This window comes from Lygodium microphyllum, chromosome 1, assembly GCF_053477565.2.
Source record: "Lygodium microphyllum isolate KBCC chromosome 1, Lygodium_microphyllum_v1.1.10, whole genome shotgun sequence".
Classification (NCBI taxonomy): Eukaryota; Viridiplantae; Streptophyta; class Polypodiopsida; order Schizaeales; family Lygodiaceae; genus Lygodium; species Lygodium microphyllum.
The window spans coordinates 85,871,724-85,890,642 of NC_141135.1; the positions used below are offsets into that span (position 1 = coordinate 85,871,724).

Below are 18,919 nucleotides of genomic sequence, written 5' to 3' on the forward strand. Positions count from 1 at the left end.
TGAGTTTGTAAGTATTATTTGATTTCTTTTTTTAAATTAAATTTTGTAATTTGTTTCACTTCATTATGTAGTGTATTCTAATACGTTGTATGTTCAAATTGTTTTGTAGTATCATATCGTTGGTAGGATGCCTACTCCTAGAGAGGTAGGCTACCATCGAGGTTATAACCGGGCGTCCACTTAGCAGTATTTCTATGAGGAGGGACTCATCACGGAGGACCAATATAATCGTGCCATGAGGATTCCACAACCAGAAGAGGTATGTTTTATTTTTTACATGAAAAGTATAGGTAACTCTAATTTATTATTTGTAATGGTATTTATATACCTTAATCCTTTGTGTAGGCGAACCTTGATGCAGTTGAGCATAGCGAAGGGGGGACTAGCAGTAGCGGTGGCGGCAGCGGCACAAGCAGTGGTGGTGGTAGCGATGATGATGCCTCTTCTGAGGAGATGTAGAGAAGCCCCATGCATACATGCCTCCCCTTGGCTTGTAGTTTTCATTTTTTATATGTATTACTTTCAGCTAGTGCTTGCGACCATGACCATACTTGAGGTCACAAGCACTAGAACTCATCATGTAAAAACGTTTTATATATATATATGAAATTTCGTGTTCTACATACATTGTTTTGTTTTTCAGTACAAAAATCTTCGAAATAATCTTTCTCTATTTTCCGTAAGCATACAATTTGACGTTGATGGGGGGGGGAAAAAGCCACATGCTCTCTGGTTTTTCTTTCATACCTCTGTTTTGCGTGTCTATCAGCGCGTCTAAATTGCAGGATAAATGTGTGTCTATTCTCGTCAAAAACTTGCAGAGTAAACACTTCTTTAGACACGCAGATACACGCGCTTACAGACGCACAATATGAATATATCCAAATACGCGCGTCTATATGGGCGTGTAACTCTGACTATAAGCGCGCTTTTAGACGTGAAATTTTAGATGCAGCAATAGACGTGGTAATAAATGCACCCGATATTTTTTAACACAGTTCAAATATTGCGTCTACAAGCGCGTCTATGGAGCCTTTTTGTTGTAGTGATAGTTGAACGTATATGCTTTCTTTGCTTTGTTTCATCCTTTGAAGATGGATCTTTCAACTTGTTGTTTTCTTTTTCTTTTTGTCTTTGTTCTCTTTTCTTAGCACCCTGATACTCATTTATAGAAGTCGTCTTATTGAGATATTGTTCCATCTCAAGGATATTTTAATTCCTCTCCATAGTCTAGTCTATGCATTTAATTCCCTAGAAAATATTAATGCTGGAAACATCTTCCCTAGTCTCACTTAGTTGATTTGTCAAAATGAGAAGATGCCATGCAAATTGTCCATATTGTTGATCTCTCGCAATAGAGAGATGGAAAGAGCTATGGAACAAGCAATGGAAGGTGAAGACATCACAAAGAGAGAGAGAGAGAGAGAGAGAGAGAGAGAGAGAGAGAGAGAGAGAGAGTCAGCTATGGAAGGTGACAACACACAAGAGAGAGGGATAGAGCTCTATCAAAGCATCGACAGTGACAACACACACACACACACACACAGAGAAGAAAGCATCATGGGGAGGTGGGAAATAAGCAGTTACAAACCTAATGTATTTTTAAACAAGAAAAAAGTTCTCATATAAGACTAAATAAGAAACCAATTTTGAGGTGTGCTCTATCAAACAAAGGTAATGTCCTTGATAGTTCATATTGTACTACCAACCCTACTTTTAGCCACCAAATGGTATTAGAGCTTGGCTACAGTCCAAGCTTCCAATCACTTGACATCTTGTGCAAATGTGAGTACCATGAAGCAATCATAGTCTACAAGGTGAGTCACTCCAAAGAGAGGCTAAGGCTCCATTTCTTGTGTTCTCAAACTCCGTGTTTGCTAGTGAGTGCTCATATCGAATCATGACAATGTGCAAAGTGAATCTATGAATTGGGGATATCATATACACCATATACGTTTGTGCTAGTATTCATTGTTGCTGCATTAGATATAATTGTTCAATTTGCAACGTTGTTAAGCTGTTGTCTCTTATTGGATAGTTAGAGATGCAAATTTTAATTCTCCATAAGTTTCTCTAAGCTTGAAAGTGAGATAATAATAAGCTTTGACATCAAGTACCACGTTTAAGGTCAGCTCTTGGGCACAAGATTATACGTTGTGCACTTAGAATATTCAATGAGCACCCAAGAAAATTCATGTGAACATGCAGCTTACACCAAGGGATTTTCCAAGGCTCAAGAAAAACTTTTTCTGATCCAATGAAAAAAAGGACCGAGCTTAACTCCAGTCCGTTTTGGGAGGGAAATAGCCAGTTTTATAATTAAAATGCTTAAAAGATCGCCGGTTTTGTCAAGACAAACTTCAATTTCAATCGGTTTTTTGAGAATGTTACCAAGAAAAAATACATTAAATGACAGTTTTCTGTGAGCACTAGTTCCACTTACTCGTAAAGCGTTCCCTCTATAAGCTCTAACTTTATAATTATATATGGACAGCACCTGCAAACAAATGGCTTTGTCGCGTGTGTGATCAGCACACAGCCTATAAAATCACCTTATGGAACATGGCAGATTGCACTGCCAAGATCCAAAAGTAGTGAAAACGATTAACTTCAATTCCCAATTATCATACGAGGAACTTGCAGCAATTAGTGCTGGGATAAAATTGTCTCGTCGCTCTCGTTGGCAGGGGCCAGGAAACACCAGAAGTTTCTGCTCTGCAAGCGAAGGTGTGATACAACTGCCGATAGTATCGTACGAAGTTGAACAAGAATGCTGCGAGGACCACAAACTGGTTATAGACTAGATCATCGATGGTTTGTCAGGAGATTAGATAAAATCCGCCATTGATCAATTACGGCACCGGTTTACGCGAGTTAGCAAGAAATTAGAGGCAGAAACTAAAAGAACCTGGGTTTTGTTGTTGTAGAGAAACCAACTGCTGTGGTGTGAAGAGTTTAGACAAGTAAGCAAACGGATCAAAGCGCCAATCCATTGATTCATCGCCAGCAGAATCGTTAAACATTTTATCTGCACGACCGTCCCCAGCAATTACTCGCTGTTGTTGCTCCGCGCAGGTTGAAGACCTTGAGATGTCTGAATCTACATTATTCACGAGGTGGTCATGGTCATGAGGATCAGAATTCGCGATTTCATCAGTGCTGATCGACGTTGTATGATGTTCTGCCCCAGCTTTTTGCTGATCAGAATCGGTGCAACTCCTCAACAAGTCAATCTCATTGACGAACTGCATATTCGCTTCATGATAGTTACTATCAAACTGCTGCGGTTTTAACTGCACCAGCTTGCAATGAGAGAAGCGCAACTTCTTATCACCCTCTGATGCAAAGGCGGCAGCAGCAGCTGCCGCTGCTGCGTCCAGCTTCCTGAGACGTTTTGCATCGGAACCAGGAGACGAATCAGTCGCTTCGACATTACTGACTTGCCTACATCGCTTCAGAGTCCAAATTGGACGAGCTGATCATCGTGAACGTGATAAAAATCGTTATTAAGAAATCAGACTGAACAAAGTAATGGAAACTGCGGTAATGGAGAAAACGATAATACGAGATCATGTTACTTACCTATGCTCTTCAAATGCTCTCTCATTGACTTTGCGCCCATCCATTCAATTGCTCCACCGTCCTTCATTTCTATAAGGTGCAACGATGAGAATACGCTGGCCACCGTAGACAAGTTACACTTCCCCTCTGCCAGTTACATTAACAAACGATGTTAGTTAGGCTTGGGGTTTGTGCCTCTAGTCGTGTGAATTCCACTGACACCGTCAGCCCCCGTGCGTATCCACGTAAACAAAAATGACTCGTTTATCTAGACTTACTTTCGTACTCTCTTTCATTGGAACATTGTCTTGCGTCCAGGATTGCTGTTACAACGCTGTCCCATTGAACCTCCACACCCTGACATTCAAGCATAATCAAGCATGGTTAGGAAAATCGACAAAGGCGGTCATGATGGATCACTAGCTTTTTATTATAAAAAAAGATCAAGAAGCGCTTACCGAATTAGCAAGAAGTAGCGAGCAGAATTGTTTGCTAAGCTGAACAATGGTTAATGAGGAGCACGATTGTGAAGCAATTACGGATGAATCATTAGCAGTTTCGGTGTGTACTGCATTCACCTGGTAAATAATCAACCGGTAAACCACACAAAATGGTTAGCACTATATTCAAAGAACTAGTGGGTGACGGTGATGTATACCATAACAATACCGTACTGCAATGAATCCCAACCTTTAGCTTTTCCAATGCATTCTGTATTCTACTGCTTCCAAACCAAACGTACTTCTCTTTACCCTGTTCTTCTACAACTTCGACACTTTTCAATACGTCAAAGATCTCCAGCAAGGAGTTTCTATTTGCGCCTGGGGAAATTTTCAGCCGATCCGAGTAGGATAAGGATCAATGATGTAATTTATAAGGACCAGGACATCATAACCGTCAAAGTAAACTGCTGATAAAATGGCTTCGGACGTTCCTTACCAAGGAGTGTGGCAAATTTCCTTAGCGTTATTACTCCCTCTGCCTTCCGTGAGCACGCTTCAAAGACCCTGCAAAGAAACATATGTCGTCCAAATCAATATCACCGGACAGTTGGAATATTGTAGTGTGCGCAACAAATTGTGCAGCCTACCTCTGGCAGAGCTCGCATAGGCTATCGATCTGATCGTCAGCAGCCGATATTTCTCCACTACATGGTGATCTTGTGTTGGTACTCTGTCGTTGTAGTTGAATCATGAAATAGAATACCTGGATTAGCTTATACTAGTTGGTGACTTTCTAAACCTCACATTACCTGATGTTCATCAGCAATAGCTTTCATAGTCGTACTCTGTCGCGGATCAGGAGCCTCCAGGGCAGTCGATTCGGTCTCCACTGTTGCGATGCTCTCCTGATCAGTCTGTATAATGACATTCGCACTGGAATCTGAAGAAGGATTGTCCTTCCGAATTATATCTGCTGCAATCGTACAGTTGATAAGTCGAGAGCAGACTCAAATAATTTAACAGCAGTATCGACACATACCTTGAAGCGGAACTCGTCCACATTGCCTCCTTTCCAAAGTCCTTCCATTAGGTAGCGTGAAAGGCCAAGAAGGCCGGCGGTGTGGGTCGACACCTGCAGGATCAAAATGCAGCGTAATAGGTCTCATTGGATGAGCACCAAAATTAATGGAAACTAGCCTCGTAAAGGTAAGTTGTGAATCACCAATTAATTATCATTAATCGGAGATTGGATCTAGGGATTAACTATGGTTTGCAGAGATTGAGAATGCGCAAGCAGCCTAGGTATACTAATATAGCTGTAGGTAAAATTAGGCCTAGGGAGCAGCTGGCGTACACAGACCTTTTATGTGACAGTGGAGTTGGAAAGAAGCAGCCCCAAGTGGTGCGTCGTTATTGGCCAATACGCGAATGCAACTGGAGACTGTGCTACCGAGGAGGCGGTGTTGATCGTCATAGGCAGCTGCAAGAAGCCTGAACTTGGAAATGTGAGGACGAGGGCAAACGTGAGTACTGGCCTCGTCAATGGCGACGTACAAGTGTCGTGGTTCCTTCCAAGAACAATAATCGTGATGCTGCTGCTGATGTATATGCTGATGATCCCCTGATTGGTCTAGAGAATTACTGCTGAAATTGCCACGCCTAGACATCTTTCCGAACCTTTGCAAACCCCTTATGACAGGTCCCTTGCAGCCCTTCCTGCACTTAGACCGAGTCACTGGCACCCACAAGTACCTGATCATCTGCTTGTGGTCTGTGCCAGGAATGCTGCAATAGGGGCTCGCGTACACCACATAAATATACAGAGAAATACGAGTGTTGTTCACGAACCTCACATTGAACTTCAAGCAACTTTCTCTTAACAGCTCATCAACCTCATTTCCTACTGCTGCTTCGATTGCTTCGGAAACCTTTAGCTCCGAGGCATCGTCGATGTTCTTGATGAGAAGCTCCACCTGGTTGTAGGAGCATTTCTGTTTTCCTAGCTTGTAAGCCCTACATTCAATTAAGAACAAGAGAAGAGAAGATTACCTACCAGTTCAGCCTTCATGTGGTCGAATATATTATATTACATCAAGATTAACCTGGCATCGCATGATCATGGACAAGTACCGAGAAAGAAAACTATTGACTCAAGTTTCCTAAGATATCTTTATTGGGATTATTCTTCGGAAAAGCCTTTGTAAGAGTTTTCAAGTCCGCGTTGGCTCTAGTACACAGAAATCAGTTCTTTCGGACTCTGCGGTATCTAAGGACACTTCTTTACCTTAACTCCTGCTCTTCGCTGATTGCCACGGAGCTGCTTGTTGACACAGGACACAGTATTTCCGATCCATTGAACACTGCGTTGGAGGAAACGAAGTTCTCCTTTCCACGTGATGATACAGAAGCTTTGAACTCCATATCAATTATTCAGGTGTAGCTTAAGAATGAAACAGTGAAAAAATGAATGTAGAATAAAGAATTGTACGCTAATACGCAATGGCTCTCAGGTCGTTAAGAATAGTCAGAACACGAATTGATGATATGCAATAGCGAAACCAGTCAATAGCTAGCAAATAAGATCAAGGGATAATCAATTACAATATGTTGAAGCTTGAAATGGTCAAGCAATGAAGGGCTCAGAGGCTATGATTGAGGAAGATAGGAAGGTGAATTTGAGGAACAACAAAGAATGAGAATGGCAATCCAATCTCTACTCAAATCTTCTGCAGAAGGTAATCAACAATGCATATGGATAGGACATTTCAGCACTACAAATGAAAGAATGACAAGCTGGAAGAACACTTCGGTAATATAAGCTTAACCGATATTGATGAAAACGGCAAGGAAGGAATGAATGATCAGGAGCTTGTTGGCAGCTAAATGCTGCAGCAAGCGGCACAATCGAAAGTACACTAATGCAGGCGATCATCAAGAGTCTGGAACGGCATTAAGCCAAAGCCATGATGATAAATGATCTGTTGCTAGTTTGGCAGTGGCGGATCAGTACGGCGCCGCGGCTGAACGAAATGCAGCGGAAATACTCGAGGTAGACACGATTAGGAGCTCGCGGATTGCGATGGCTGCTGCAGGTGCATTATCAGGAAGGAGCATGGAACTAAATTAGATGTGAAGCTCGGGGGGGAGGCGGGAGAAGCTTGAGTAAGCTGGAAAAATGGCGGCGGGAGGGTGAAGAAGGAGAGCAGGAGGAGGAGGAGGAGCAGCAAGGCGGCATCAGGTTAAAGATTGAATTGGTTCAAGCAAAGAATTGGTGTTCCCCCTCCTGCCCCGCCGGCCGGGTGAGGCTCATTGGCTGAAAGGGGTTTCACGCGGCACCGTGGGTAAAATAAGGCCAAGACAGGCCTCTTTGAACTTTCTGTTAACACAATATTCCATTATTCCATTCTGTGCTTTTAATTCTCCCTTTTACTTAGCCCAAAATTTTTCCCAAAACGCTATTTCCCCTTCAAGTAACCGTCTCTCTCTCTCTCTCTCTCTTTTTTCGTAAATCTCTCTCTCTCTCTCTCTCTCTTTTCGTAAAAGGTAATTGTATTAATTACGAAAAAATACAAGATTACTTGATTACAAGATAGTTGATGACACTAAGCCATAGGTGAAGAAGTTCTCTCTCTCTCTCTCTCTCTCTCTCTCTCTCTCTCTCTCTCTCTCTCTCTCTCACACTATACCCCCACAAACAATGAGGGTACGCATGAGTATTGCCCCTCTTATTGGCAATGTGTACACTTTGCAATATTGTTTCCAAGATGTGTTTACTTTAGACCCAAAGGGATTGTAATATATTAATTCAAAAAATGAACAGTCTTACAACGCACTTGGGTTGCTAGTTAAGCCACACACGTACCTTGGCTAACTCCTCTTCACTTATGTTACCTAACAAACTAGAAGTATACCATAACCACCATGCAAGACCTTTGACTTTATACCAACTAACTTCTAGGCTACCACCTTTGAAGACCGTGTGGATTTTGGACTTTCAGATCTCCTGGTGTAAAAATCCTAATGGGATTCAGGCCTAGTGACATTATCTTATTGCTTAGAAAAATGTATCCAAAGATATATAGCTCTAGGAAATCTATCCCTAGATTGAATCTCCTCAAGAGTGGTAAAAAACTATACCATGCCTTACCAGCTATGCAACCTTCCAAGAGTACATGGACCATGGTTTCTTTGAGCCCCACATCCATACCTGCCATTAGTGATTCTCCCAACTGGTAGTTTGCTATGCAACCTTCCAAGAGTACATGGACCATGGTTTTTTTGAGCCTCACATCTATACCTACCATTAATGATTCTCTTGGCTTGCAATTTGCTGAAAGTGGAGAAAGCCACCATGACCACCTACCACGCAAAGATTCTATCCTTGAGTAAGATCTTGATGGACTACGAGATAGCATGTCTTCAAAGTAGAATGCCCCCCACACTTTCCTCATCCTTTCCACAGCAATCCCTTCACATCCCCAAAATTACTTCATTTTAGGAGCTTGGAGAATGTGCATAAAGTTCTTGCCTTCAAATCCTAAAGGCAATGTGACTCTTGGGGTAGCTCCACTCTCTCTAGCATCCAATTGCTTGACCAATGTGGCCGTGAATTCCCATGAAGGCTTGAAAGCCATGCTTAAATTCTAGATTCTAAGCCCATCATTTGTTGTATGAATGCTTCCTTTGTGATGAACCTAACACTTTATCCAATGCTCTCCTCTTTTGGTGAGTGAACTACCTCTTCACTTAAGCATGTGAGCTAATGGCTGTTGAAAAGCGCATGGCCAATGAATATTATCCTCCAACTAAAAGATATGTGTTAACATGTGTACCTCTAACTAGAATCTTCCTCTAGGAATTTATCAATTGATGTATAATGCCTACATTTCCAATAGCACATGAACAGAGGGAATGTCAACCTCCTCTAGTCCCCAACTACTAATTAGCTTCTTGTTATAATAGAAGATGATCCCTAATATCATATTAGACTAGGAGGTACCTTGCTCTAGAAATTTGGATGGCAACTTAGGCCTAAGAGTGTCTGCTTCATTTTGTAGATCTAGCCACTAAATCCCTCCTTCTATCCCATGCTTCATATTGTCTATATTAATTGGTGCTACATACCTTGCCTTGCATTATTTACCCCAAAGAAAATTTCCTATAAGATAATCCCATGTTTTCTAGAGAGAGCCTTGTTCTAACTAATGAATGGAAGATAAAGCACAAGATAGATGAAAATATTAAGAATTTTCAATTTTACATGAAGAGGCCACTTAGTAGCTTTCCAATAGCTAATCTTTTGTTTTACCTTCTCTAATATCCAAATTGCCTTTAAAAATTGCTCACTTGGTGCCTTATGGGAAAGCCTAAATATGTGAAGATTACTCCTCTATTTTATATTTTCCCCTTCTAACCCAACTGTCCTATAGAAGCGTTTCATTGTCTCTAATAATGACTATTTCTAATATTGGCAACACTCGAAATTTCATTAATTGCTTGAAAATGACATTTGCAAATATAGGTGGTACTATTTTGATTTACCATCTACATGCCATCCTCCATGTTCAGAGCAACAAGACTCTCCATGGATCTTTTCTTCTTTAAAGCATTTAAAAATTATTTGGGGTACACTGAATGTCTCCAACAAGTCACTTATTATAAATTGGACTTATCTTCCTTATCTCCCTCACTAAAGCTACCTGATTGATGCACTATGCCTCCCTCATACCTCTTCTTCATATGTAGTTAGCATCCTTTTGTATCAAGAATTTGCATATCGAAATTTCATTAATTGCTTGAAAATGACATTTGCAAATATAGGTGGTACTATTTTGATTTACCATCTACATGCCATCCTCCATGTTCGCAACAAGACTCTCCATGGATCTTTTCTTCTTTAAAGCATTTAAAAATTATTTGGGGTACATTGAATGTCTCCAACAAGTCACTTATTATAAATTGGACTTATCTTCCTTATCTCCCTCACTAAAGCTACCTGATTGATGCACTATGCCTCCCTCATACCTCTTCTTCATATGTAGTTAGCATCCTTTTGTATCAAAAATTTACATAGCCTACAATGGCCTCCTCTGGCCATTTTAGTTTAGCTTTTTCTCATTTGACAAAGCCACAAGCCTTGCAAGCAAATGCTTTGTTGCACATTATGGAGAAATGATCCCCAATGGTGGATATAATTTCTTCGTTGATAAATCATCTCTCAACACATTTATTCCCTTCCATATTATAAGTGAAAGCAATCTACCCAAAGTGTGTACCATTGACTATGAGCCATGTATGCTAGCCTTGAAATTTCTAGAACTCAAAAAAGTGTAGTGTCAATAGGACTAGCAAATGATCTGAAAGCAAATAACTATAGTCTACCTTTAGATCCATGATTAGAGAAAGGCATTTTCCACCAATGATCAAGTTTCTCCCATTAGCCAAGGAAACTTAAAGAATTATACATCAATAGATATTTAATCATCTACAAAAAGTCAACATTTATGTTAGTCAGTCCTAATCGACTTGAATAGTCTTCCCATGCTCCCTCACTACAAGATACAAGCCTTATATTGACGTTCAAAGCGACGAAAATGTTCATAAAGAAATTTTCCCCCGTTGTCACAAAAAACGTCGGTATAGCAGCGCCATAGAATAGTCGCTATCAGTGTCGTTATCAGCATCGCTATCAGCATCGCATGATACCGACGTAGATAGCGACGATGATAACGACGCTTTGTGATGCATATTGCGATGCTAATAGCGACGCATGTAGTAATTTGTGACGCTAATAGGGGAAAAAAAATTTGTGGTAGGGCATCTTAATAGCACTATGTGCTTTATTTTGGCCATACAAAAGAGTTTCAGTAATATATACAATGCTCATATAAATGAAGGCAAAGTGTACTTGAATCATAACACTGATACATGAAATAAATACAAGATCACGTAATGAAAGTGACGGTACAATCATGGCAAGATACTACTACTACATAGAAAATGTCTACACAAATCACGTGACCAAAAAAGAAGAGTACCAGAAACTCCTCATGCAAGGATGCTACTATGTAGTCATTGCTCCCCTTCGGTATGTTCTTCGAATGATCCAAGACGTTGTGCCAAAAAACTTGTTGGCACAACTCTCTCATACGAGCCAGTACTCTCCTCCCCTCATCATTCATGATGATGGCTCATGTCCTATCATCAACAAGGTATCCATACCCCTTTGGGGTATGCCTAAGATGTGTCATCTCCCACCTGCGGCCACGCTCCTAGGCATATCTAGGAGACCCATGTACATCTTCTGTATCTACGGAAGTAGTATCTCTCGTAGTAGCACCCATAGGGGTGCCACCTACGGACGGTTGAGCAAAAGCTAGAGTGACTGGAGTAGACGTCCCCACAGGTGTGACAAGTCTCATAGGTGATGCAACTCTAGCAGAACAACAAGACGGAGACACTGCATCGGTATCTCCACAACAACCACCTGAGCCACGCTCTCTTGAACTGCCACAAGAGCGAGGATAGCACATGTATCCCAAGCCGACCGCGGGCTCACTGCATCCATGTCTTTGCAACATCCCCCAAAACCACTCTCTCTGTCCAGGAGCGTCGACCTTGTCTATTGGAAACTGAAGCATCAGAGCACACCGAAGTAGATCTAACAGAATGGCCTGATGGTATCCAAGACAGTTCTTGTTCCGCCATATCTCTGAATCAAGCCATCTGAACTAGAGACATACACATGAAGATCTCCTGTAGCTCCTCATCGCTCATCCTTCGACTCATCGTGCTGATCTAAATATCCACAAAGGTCACCTACACAGACAAAAATTGATGTTAGTATAATTAATATAAAGCAAGCAAAGCACGGTAATATAAATCTTTAAAAAATGATATTACTTAAAATGCATATCTTATGTACCCTTATAAGCGATTCGTCAACGAATTGAGTAGGTGGATGCTCCAAGTATGAAGTACCCTATGGTCCCATGTCAATCTCCTGACACAACTCTGCATACACTGGAAAGTCGATAGACATGTCACCACAAAAGGATGAGTCCACCTCATTCTCAAAGAATTCTTGGACTCCTATATTTCCATCATTGTTGCTCTCAGATTTTCACGTAACTTCACCACTAGGGCCTCTAGGGTATCATGACCATCGGTGTAAATTTTTGTTGGGATCGGATCCCTAGAGGAGTGCTGGCTTGAGGCTGTGCACCTAGAGGCCCTACTAGTGAAGTTGCGTGCAAATTCGATGTATATATATTTAACACACTCCATGCATAGTGAGTCTGACACTGAACTTATGTGATGCAGGACATCATGTATATAGATGAGTTTTCATCTAAGCAAGGTGGCCAAGATCTAGTAGCCAAGGAAGGGTATAGGACTCGGCATTGAAGGAGTACATTGGCCAACTTGTGAGCAACATTATTGTATTTTATAAGACATGCTCTCTGGCTTTTGCTGAGAACTCCTAAAGTTGAGGGCACTAATGAAGGCTGGGCCCTTCAAGACCATCTTGACCAACTCTAGCTTGGAGAAAGTAGTGTTCCTTTGATGTTCGAAGCTACTCTACTTATTCTCTAGTACTAGGTCTAGGCCACTTTTTTCCATGGTGACCTGTGGCATGGTTGCTGGTGTTCAAGGCCCCAATGTCATTAGGGAGGAACTACTAGGGCAATATGTATTGCTGCCAATGATCAAGAATAGCTCTGACCATGGGGAGTGTAGCTCAAAGAAGCCTAGGAGAGAGTAGATGTACTTATTGCCAAATGATATCTCATCACCAATGTAATACACATTGTAATCTTCTCTTGAAGTAATAAAATTAATGTTGGATTTGCGTGCAATGTAGTTTGTCATACATATCATTTATTATTATTATTTACTTGAATGTTATGTTTATTTATCGAATTTATATGCAACACGATTCGTACCCTAAATTTAATATGCAGTACTTTATTGAATTCATGCGTAACATGTATTCATTCAAACGCATGTAACGATAACTCAAAGACATAAATAAAACAAATAACAAGCGAATAAACAAAAATAAGACGTGCCAAAAAATTTGTATTCATATTCATAACATTTTACATGGGATCCATTACAACTAGGGTTTTGCAAAATCTCTTTGGAAGCTACATTCCGTATATGGTGCCAGTGACTCTCCTTACGTGCACTGCTGCATAGACCGAGTCTCTGAACAAGTTGATGAGGTAAGATTTGGTAGCTTTTTGTAGTACAAGGAGGGCCTAGGGGGTCTAGCGATTGGGGTTGTTGCAAGCGTGATCCATCTTGGAAGTACCTCCTGCCGTTCTTAATCAGTATGCTGTCCATAATCTCCTGCACCAGCTTCTAGAATAGAGCCTTAGGTATCAGAAGAGGTGCGTGGCCTTTTGGTAATGGCGGATCTCATGAAGAGCCAATGTGCTTGGCCTTATTGACACTTACAATGCTGGCATGGTAGTGGTGGTGGTGGAGCTGGGGGAGGTGGCCTGTGCATGGGATTTCTAGGGGGTATCTCCGGGCCGCTTGCTTGGTACATGCCGTGTCTTCTAGGAGAGAAAACTCAAAACTCAAAAGTGAAATGTGTAAAATGAGGTGAAACTTTAAACTTATAGCCAAACTTTTTAAAAACCCTTAAACTTGAATTAATGTATCTAGGTTTTGGAAAAATATGACCAGTGATCCGATTGACATGAAATTTTACTTGTGGACTCCTCTAAGACACATCAACCACCCAAAAAAAAAAAGGCCCCATTGGAAGTCTTTGGGACACCTGTTCGAAAAGGCCAAGGCTTTTGATGGGACTAATTTTTTAATATCCATGATTTTTTATGATGCTCGCCATGTGGGTGAAGTTTCACCATATTTTGATTTATAAAATTGACGGTTCAATCATTTTTTGAAAATGCATTAATTGGATTATACTTCATCGAACAGAAAAACTCACCACTAAGTGTGCGCAACTGCATATTAAATGTGTTGTCAACCAAACTATGTGAAACATTGGAAACTTAAAAATTCACAAAAAATAAGTGATGGATAAACTAGAATATTGCAGATAATCGTCAAACCACCAAATACAGTAAAGATATAGTGCATTAGCCCATGTACAACTGATCACTAATGTGTGCGTGATTGCACATTGAATTTATCCTCAACAAAGCTACTTACAAAATTGAAAACTTGAAAATATGCACAATGCAAATCATCGTCAAAATTTAATGTTACATACCAAATTTAACATTACAAAACCATGAAATACACAGTAGATAGTGCATCGCACCAAGTACAACTAGAGCTATGCAAAATTTGGCTCCCTTTTGCAGGCCACTGCTATCAAATACTTGAAGGTCTACTAGAAAGATAACCCAAAACTAAGCTTCTTACAATATACAACCAAAAGTAAGCTAAAAACATAGATCCAATTACAAGGTAGCTTCTCAAAGCATATCGTTGACATTAAGATTAAATGCATCCTTGTTGTTGCAGATCCTATGAACAAGAACCATATCTATGGGCTTAATAGTGATACGTCGGGCATGAACAGCTAAAGGTTGAAAATCACTTATTAGATCAATCAAGTAACTTTTAGTTGCTTCTTGGAGAGCAACCAAGGCTTGGCTTGTTGACCATCGCCCCTCATTCCTTGCCTGGTTCCTTGAAAAGAACTTGTGATGATGCCTTGAGACTGCAGATCTTGTAGTATGAATAATCAAGTTGGCACTCTTCTAGAATTTCCTTATCTCACATAGCACAGCTATGCCTAGTCTCCATCTTGGCTTCTTATGTCTTGGAGGACGTGTATTACCAGTTGGAGTAGTAGTGGGAGGTGGAGCAACTGGAGCATGTGGACCACCATTTCAAGAAATGTTGGCCATAGTAGCGCCACCATTATTAGCTGTAATAGGGCCACCATTGTCAGCCACACTAGGGGACCTTTGTCACTCAGTATGCTCACTAGATTCGAAAGTGTAATGGAGGGGAAATGCTTAGGTCAAGTTGACCTAAGTATAAAAGGTGTAAGGGACATTGCATAGGTACCATTTTGATAAATATACATTTGTTCTTTCACCTTCTTCACCTTCTTCCCTGTCCTTCCATGGCTGCCATCCATTTCTCTCTCCTCTTCTTGCCTTTCTCTCTCTACTCCTAGTCTTTCTCTCTCCTCGTCACCCTCTCTCTCTCTCTCTCTTTCTCTCTCCTCTCTGCAGTCTCTCCCTTCTCTCCTTCTCTCTCCTAGGTCTCCTTCATTACAGTTGGTATTAGAGCTTAGTTTTTAGATCCTTTCTTTTCTCTCTCCTCATTTTCAAAACTAGTCTCCTTTTAGTCAGAAACCCTAGTTACTCAGACACACAGATACACAGGGACTACTATAGGCAGAGATGGCAGCCTTTCTTGGAGTCTTAAATGGAGCTTGGATAAAAAAAAATGGAGGTAGAAAGACAAAAATGGCAGGTCATTTTTCAACATTGAGGTAAAAATTCTAGGGTTTTAGTGGAGGAGGACATTGCAACACTTAGAGGGAGCACTGGAGTGACCAGTGGTGGGCATTCCCAAGAAGAAGACAGACATCATTGAAGACTTTTCAGAAGAAGACATGCAGCATTGATCCTTCCTTTCTCTCTCCTCCTTCCTCAATGTTGGAAACTTTCACCACAAGATTGTCCACCAACAATGCAAACTGCCTCGACCGTATTCCCAACCCTCTTTCTGTGAGGTCCAGTTCCAATCCCAATGCATGTGTGTACTTGGCTGAATGGTCACCTAACAGCAACATAGACTCATTCTCTGGATAAGTCTTGCCCCAAGCTTTCACCACAAAAGGTTCATTCAATGTGATACAGATCAGCTCATCCACACCCTTGCTCTTGAATTCAAAAGCCTTTTCAATGAAACCGGGGACGTGTTTTAAGCTGCAAGTAGGAATGAAAGCCCCAGGCACACCAAAGACGACAACCTTCTTTCCGATTGCGAGGAAGTGAATGGAGACGTGCTAGAGCTTGTCTTCCGCATCGAAATAGGAAAGAGATCCATCAGGAAGACTATCACCTACGGCAATGGGAGCCATGACCTTAATTACTACCTCAAATCAAGAGCAAGAAGAAGAAGAAGCAAGGCACAGGAATAGCAACCAGTGCACAGTTTTGTTCTGTCTACTTTGTGACAGAGAACAGCTGGGGGGGCAAGCCTTGAGCATTCTGGCCCATAGCATTGCCGAATTTCTTCAGGTTGCACCGCCTGGCAACAGAAGGGATGAGCATTATAAGAGTCTCATCGTGAACATTTGGGTGAGAACGATCTACGTGATCTGGCTCTATGCCTACATACCAATCTCTGCAAATACACTCCCTTGGAAGAACTAGCTTCTCGGTCATCATATAACCTGAAGTTTTCACCATCTGCACCATCAAGAACCTCTAGATTGTGTACAAAAGAAGGCTCCACCACCTCTTACTTTCCATCACTATTGATGCCTACAGCCAGAGGAGTGGCATAAATTTTGGAACTAACTTTAGTTTGCCATCGGAACTCAACATGTCGAGGGCATTGAGTATTTAAACTGCTCGACAACTCAACATGTCGAGGGCAAACTAAAGTTAGTTCCCTTACCCTTTCGCCTGATTCCATTCTTTTTCGATATGCTTCCCTTAAACTGCTCGACAAGTCCGCAACCTTGTGTATTGTCGTGCTAGGGTTCCAACTAACAGACCAAGGAGAGGTACAGGGATACAACGGTGTTCGAAGGAGAGCTTACACGCGGCAAAGAGGAGGAGCGCATCGGTTAAACCATCCCTTCCGCTAGGAGCGGCAGGCGAGAGCAGTCCCTTATCAGGTCAGGTTTGCCACAGCCTGGAATCATGGATGAAGTTGCTGAAGACTGGGATAATTGCTGCCCATTATGCATGGAGGAGATGGATTCAACTGGCACAGACAGCTGAAACCATGTTGCTGTGGTTATCAGGTCTGTGAACTATGATGACACTGGTTGAGGGGTGAGGGAAGTATTACCCCTGCTTTGTTGAGCATTGTGTTGGCTAGAAGCATGAGAATCTAGCTCTTTGGGCACAATGGTGGAGTTAATCTTGTGAGGTTTTGGTTTTGCAAGTTGTGACTGATGCTATCAACCTCAAATTTTGTATTGGTTTTATGAATGGCTTTGGCACATCTGCAATGCTGGTAGTATTCAAAGTTGATGATAATGCTTGCAGAGGGAGGGGCAGGAAATTGAGACAGCCAAAATGCTACTCGGTTCTAATACATTTGAAGTCTGTGTCCGGAACACTTGTGCATGCAAATTAGTATAGAGAACTTCCAGAAAATGCGGCATGTGTGGAGCAAGAGTGGGGTCATTAGGATTCAAAGCCAAGCAAGCATCCTTGATCCAGATCATTTTCTTGCCTGTGTCATTTGATAGGTCATAGCCAAGCTACTGCACTAGAGATAGAATCACTCCTTGGCTCAAAGGAACTGGATTGTTCATAAAGAGTGTTCCAGGGTCTACCTGATTACATAACCAAGAGACTACTCCAACATTCTCAAGAAGACTGCCATTTGAAGGTTTATAGGTCCCATGGGCAGCACCCATACTTTCAACAAGTGCAAGTAGCTTCCTTTGCCCATCTGCCAAATCTCCCTTTAAGGATCCAGCTAGCGAAGATGATGATGCCAATGCCTCCTGGAGTGTTGAGGTGAGAGAGCTATGAGAAGCAGCTAACTGTTGCTGTGCATGAGTGTGATGCTCAGACATGCCCTTCTGAAATGCTGCATCCACTTGCCCAAACATAGCTTGGCATGCCCTCTCAAAGGCAGGAATCACTGATGCCTCAAGACAAGACCACAGTGCTTCCTGCAAAGTCTGTTTACCAGTAGTTCGGAATTGAGCTTGTAATTGCCTGGACAATGAGGCCTCTATTTTAGCACCAACACTTTTTTTCAAGTTGGGCAACACCTTTCTCACAGACCAGTAGACATGATACTTGCCAACTGCCTCAAGCCAAGGTGTAGACTTCAGTTCAGTGCATTGTAAAGTGTAGATTGGAATAAAGAGTTGATTTTAGACCCCTTTTGGTAGGGAGCATTTATAGAAAGATTCTGTGATTGGTCTAGAAGGTTGGGATTTGGATGATTGTATTAAGACAAATGCCTTGCTCTCAAACTGAATTCAGGGCTTGATCATAGCAATATTGTTCCAGAGTGTGAGAACTGATTTCACGCTCTTTTCTAGGACTTACTGGGCTGTGAATTGCAGTTCCTTCTTTATTTGCTTGATCTGCCATAGTATCTTCCGGAGGAGATGCTTGTGGTTTTGTTTAAAAACATTTGGAAGCTCATTAGCTTGGCAGATTTTAGGTTCTTTGCCAAGTCATAGCTTACCTATCATACAAGGGCAACAACAGTATCACAAGTGGTAGAGAATGTAGTGGAATGCAAGTGGTAGCAGTGGAATACTCTAGATTTCAGTCTTGGTTCCGTACTGGTAGCAGTAGCAAATTCAGCAGACCAGCAGTTCTGAGGCTAAAGTAGAAGCAAGAGTTGTGCTAGGTTGAGGCGACACCATGTGTAACATGCATAAGATGGAGGAAGTTTCTGAGGTAATTCAACAATAGTCAATGCAATCACACTAGCCTTTTGAGGTGCAATGGCAGCCTTTTACTCAACAACTTAAACAACCATTAGCACATTACAAGCAACAACAGTTGCATCAAGAGTCTGGGATAGCAACATAATGATTATGTTTATCCCGAATTTGGTCATACATGTTGTGTACCTTGCCACGGATATGGATAGCCTGATTATTATGGGCAGAAGCCTGAGCCTTCTCATAGACATGTTGGGAAGTATTACTATGGAAATCATCGAGAACCCTATGACTTTAAGGATCAGCATCATGCATATGG

The 18,919-nt window shown here is 41.5% G+C and overlaps 2 protein-coding genes and 1 pseudogene across 2 annotated transcripts; all 3 read right to left on the reverse strand.

Moving 5' to 3' along the window:
* Positions 1 to 2,443: 2,443 nt before the first annotated feature.
* On the reverse strand, positions 2,444 to 4,777 carry LOC148041350 (uncharacterized). The gene is made up of 8 exons (XM_087688041.1): positions 4,652 to 4,777; positions 4,501 to 4,568; positions 4,252 to 4,382; positions 4,020 to 4,139; positions 3,840 to 3,918; positions 3,583 to 3,708; positions 2,909 to 3,475; positions 2,444 to 2,773 (listed from the first exon to the last, which is right to left on the reverse strand). Exons 1-8 carry the CDS (start codon positions 4,753 to 4,755, stop codon positions 2,625 to 2,627), a joined length of 1,344 nt encoding a protein of 447 aa, XP_087544167.1. The 5' UTR covers positions 4,756 to 4,777; the 3' UTR covers positions 2,444 to 2,624.
* A 27-nt stretch (positions 4,778 to 4,804) lies between these two features.
* LOC148041351 (uncharacterized) lies at positions 4,805 to 6,425 on the reverse strand. The gene is made up of 4 exons (XM_087684362.1): positions 6,289 to 6,425; positions 5,365 to 6,017; positions 5,044 to 5,136; positions 4,805 to 4,974 (listed from the first exon to the last, which is right to left on the reverse strand). Exons 1-4 carry the CDS (start codon positions 6,423 to 6,425, stop codon positions 4,805 to 4,807), a joined length of 1,053 nt encoding a protein of 350 aa, XP_087540488.1.
* Positions 6,426 to 15,606: 9,181 nt separating this feature from the next.
* LOC148041352 (peroxiredoxin-2 pseudogene) lies at positions 15,607 to 16,089 on the reverse strand (annotated as a pseudogene).
* Positions 16,090 to 18,919: the final 2,830 nt, after the last annotated feature.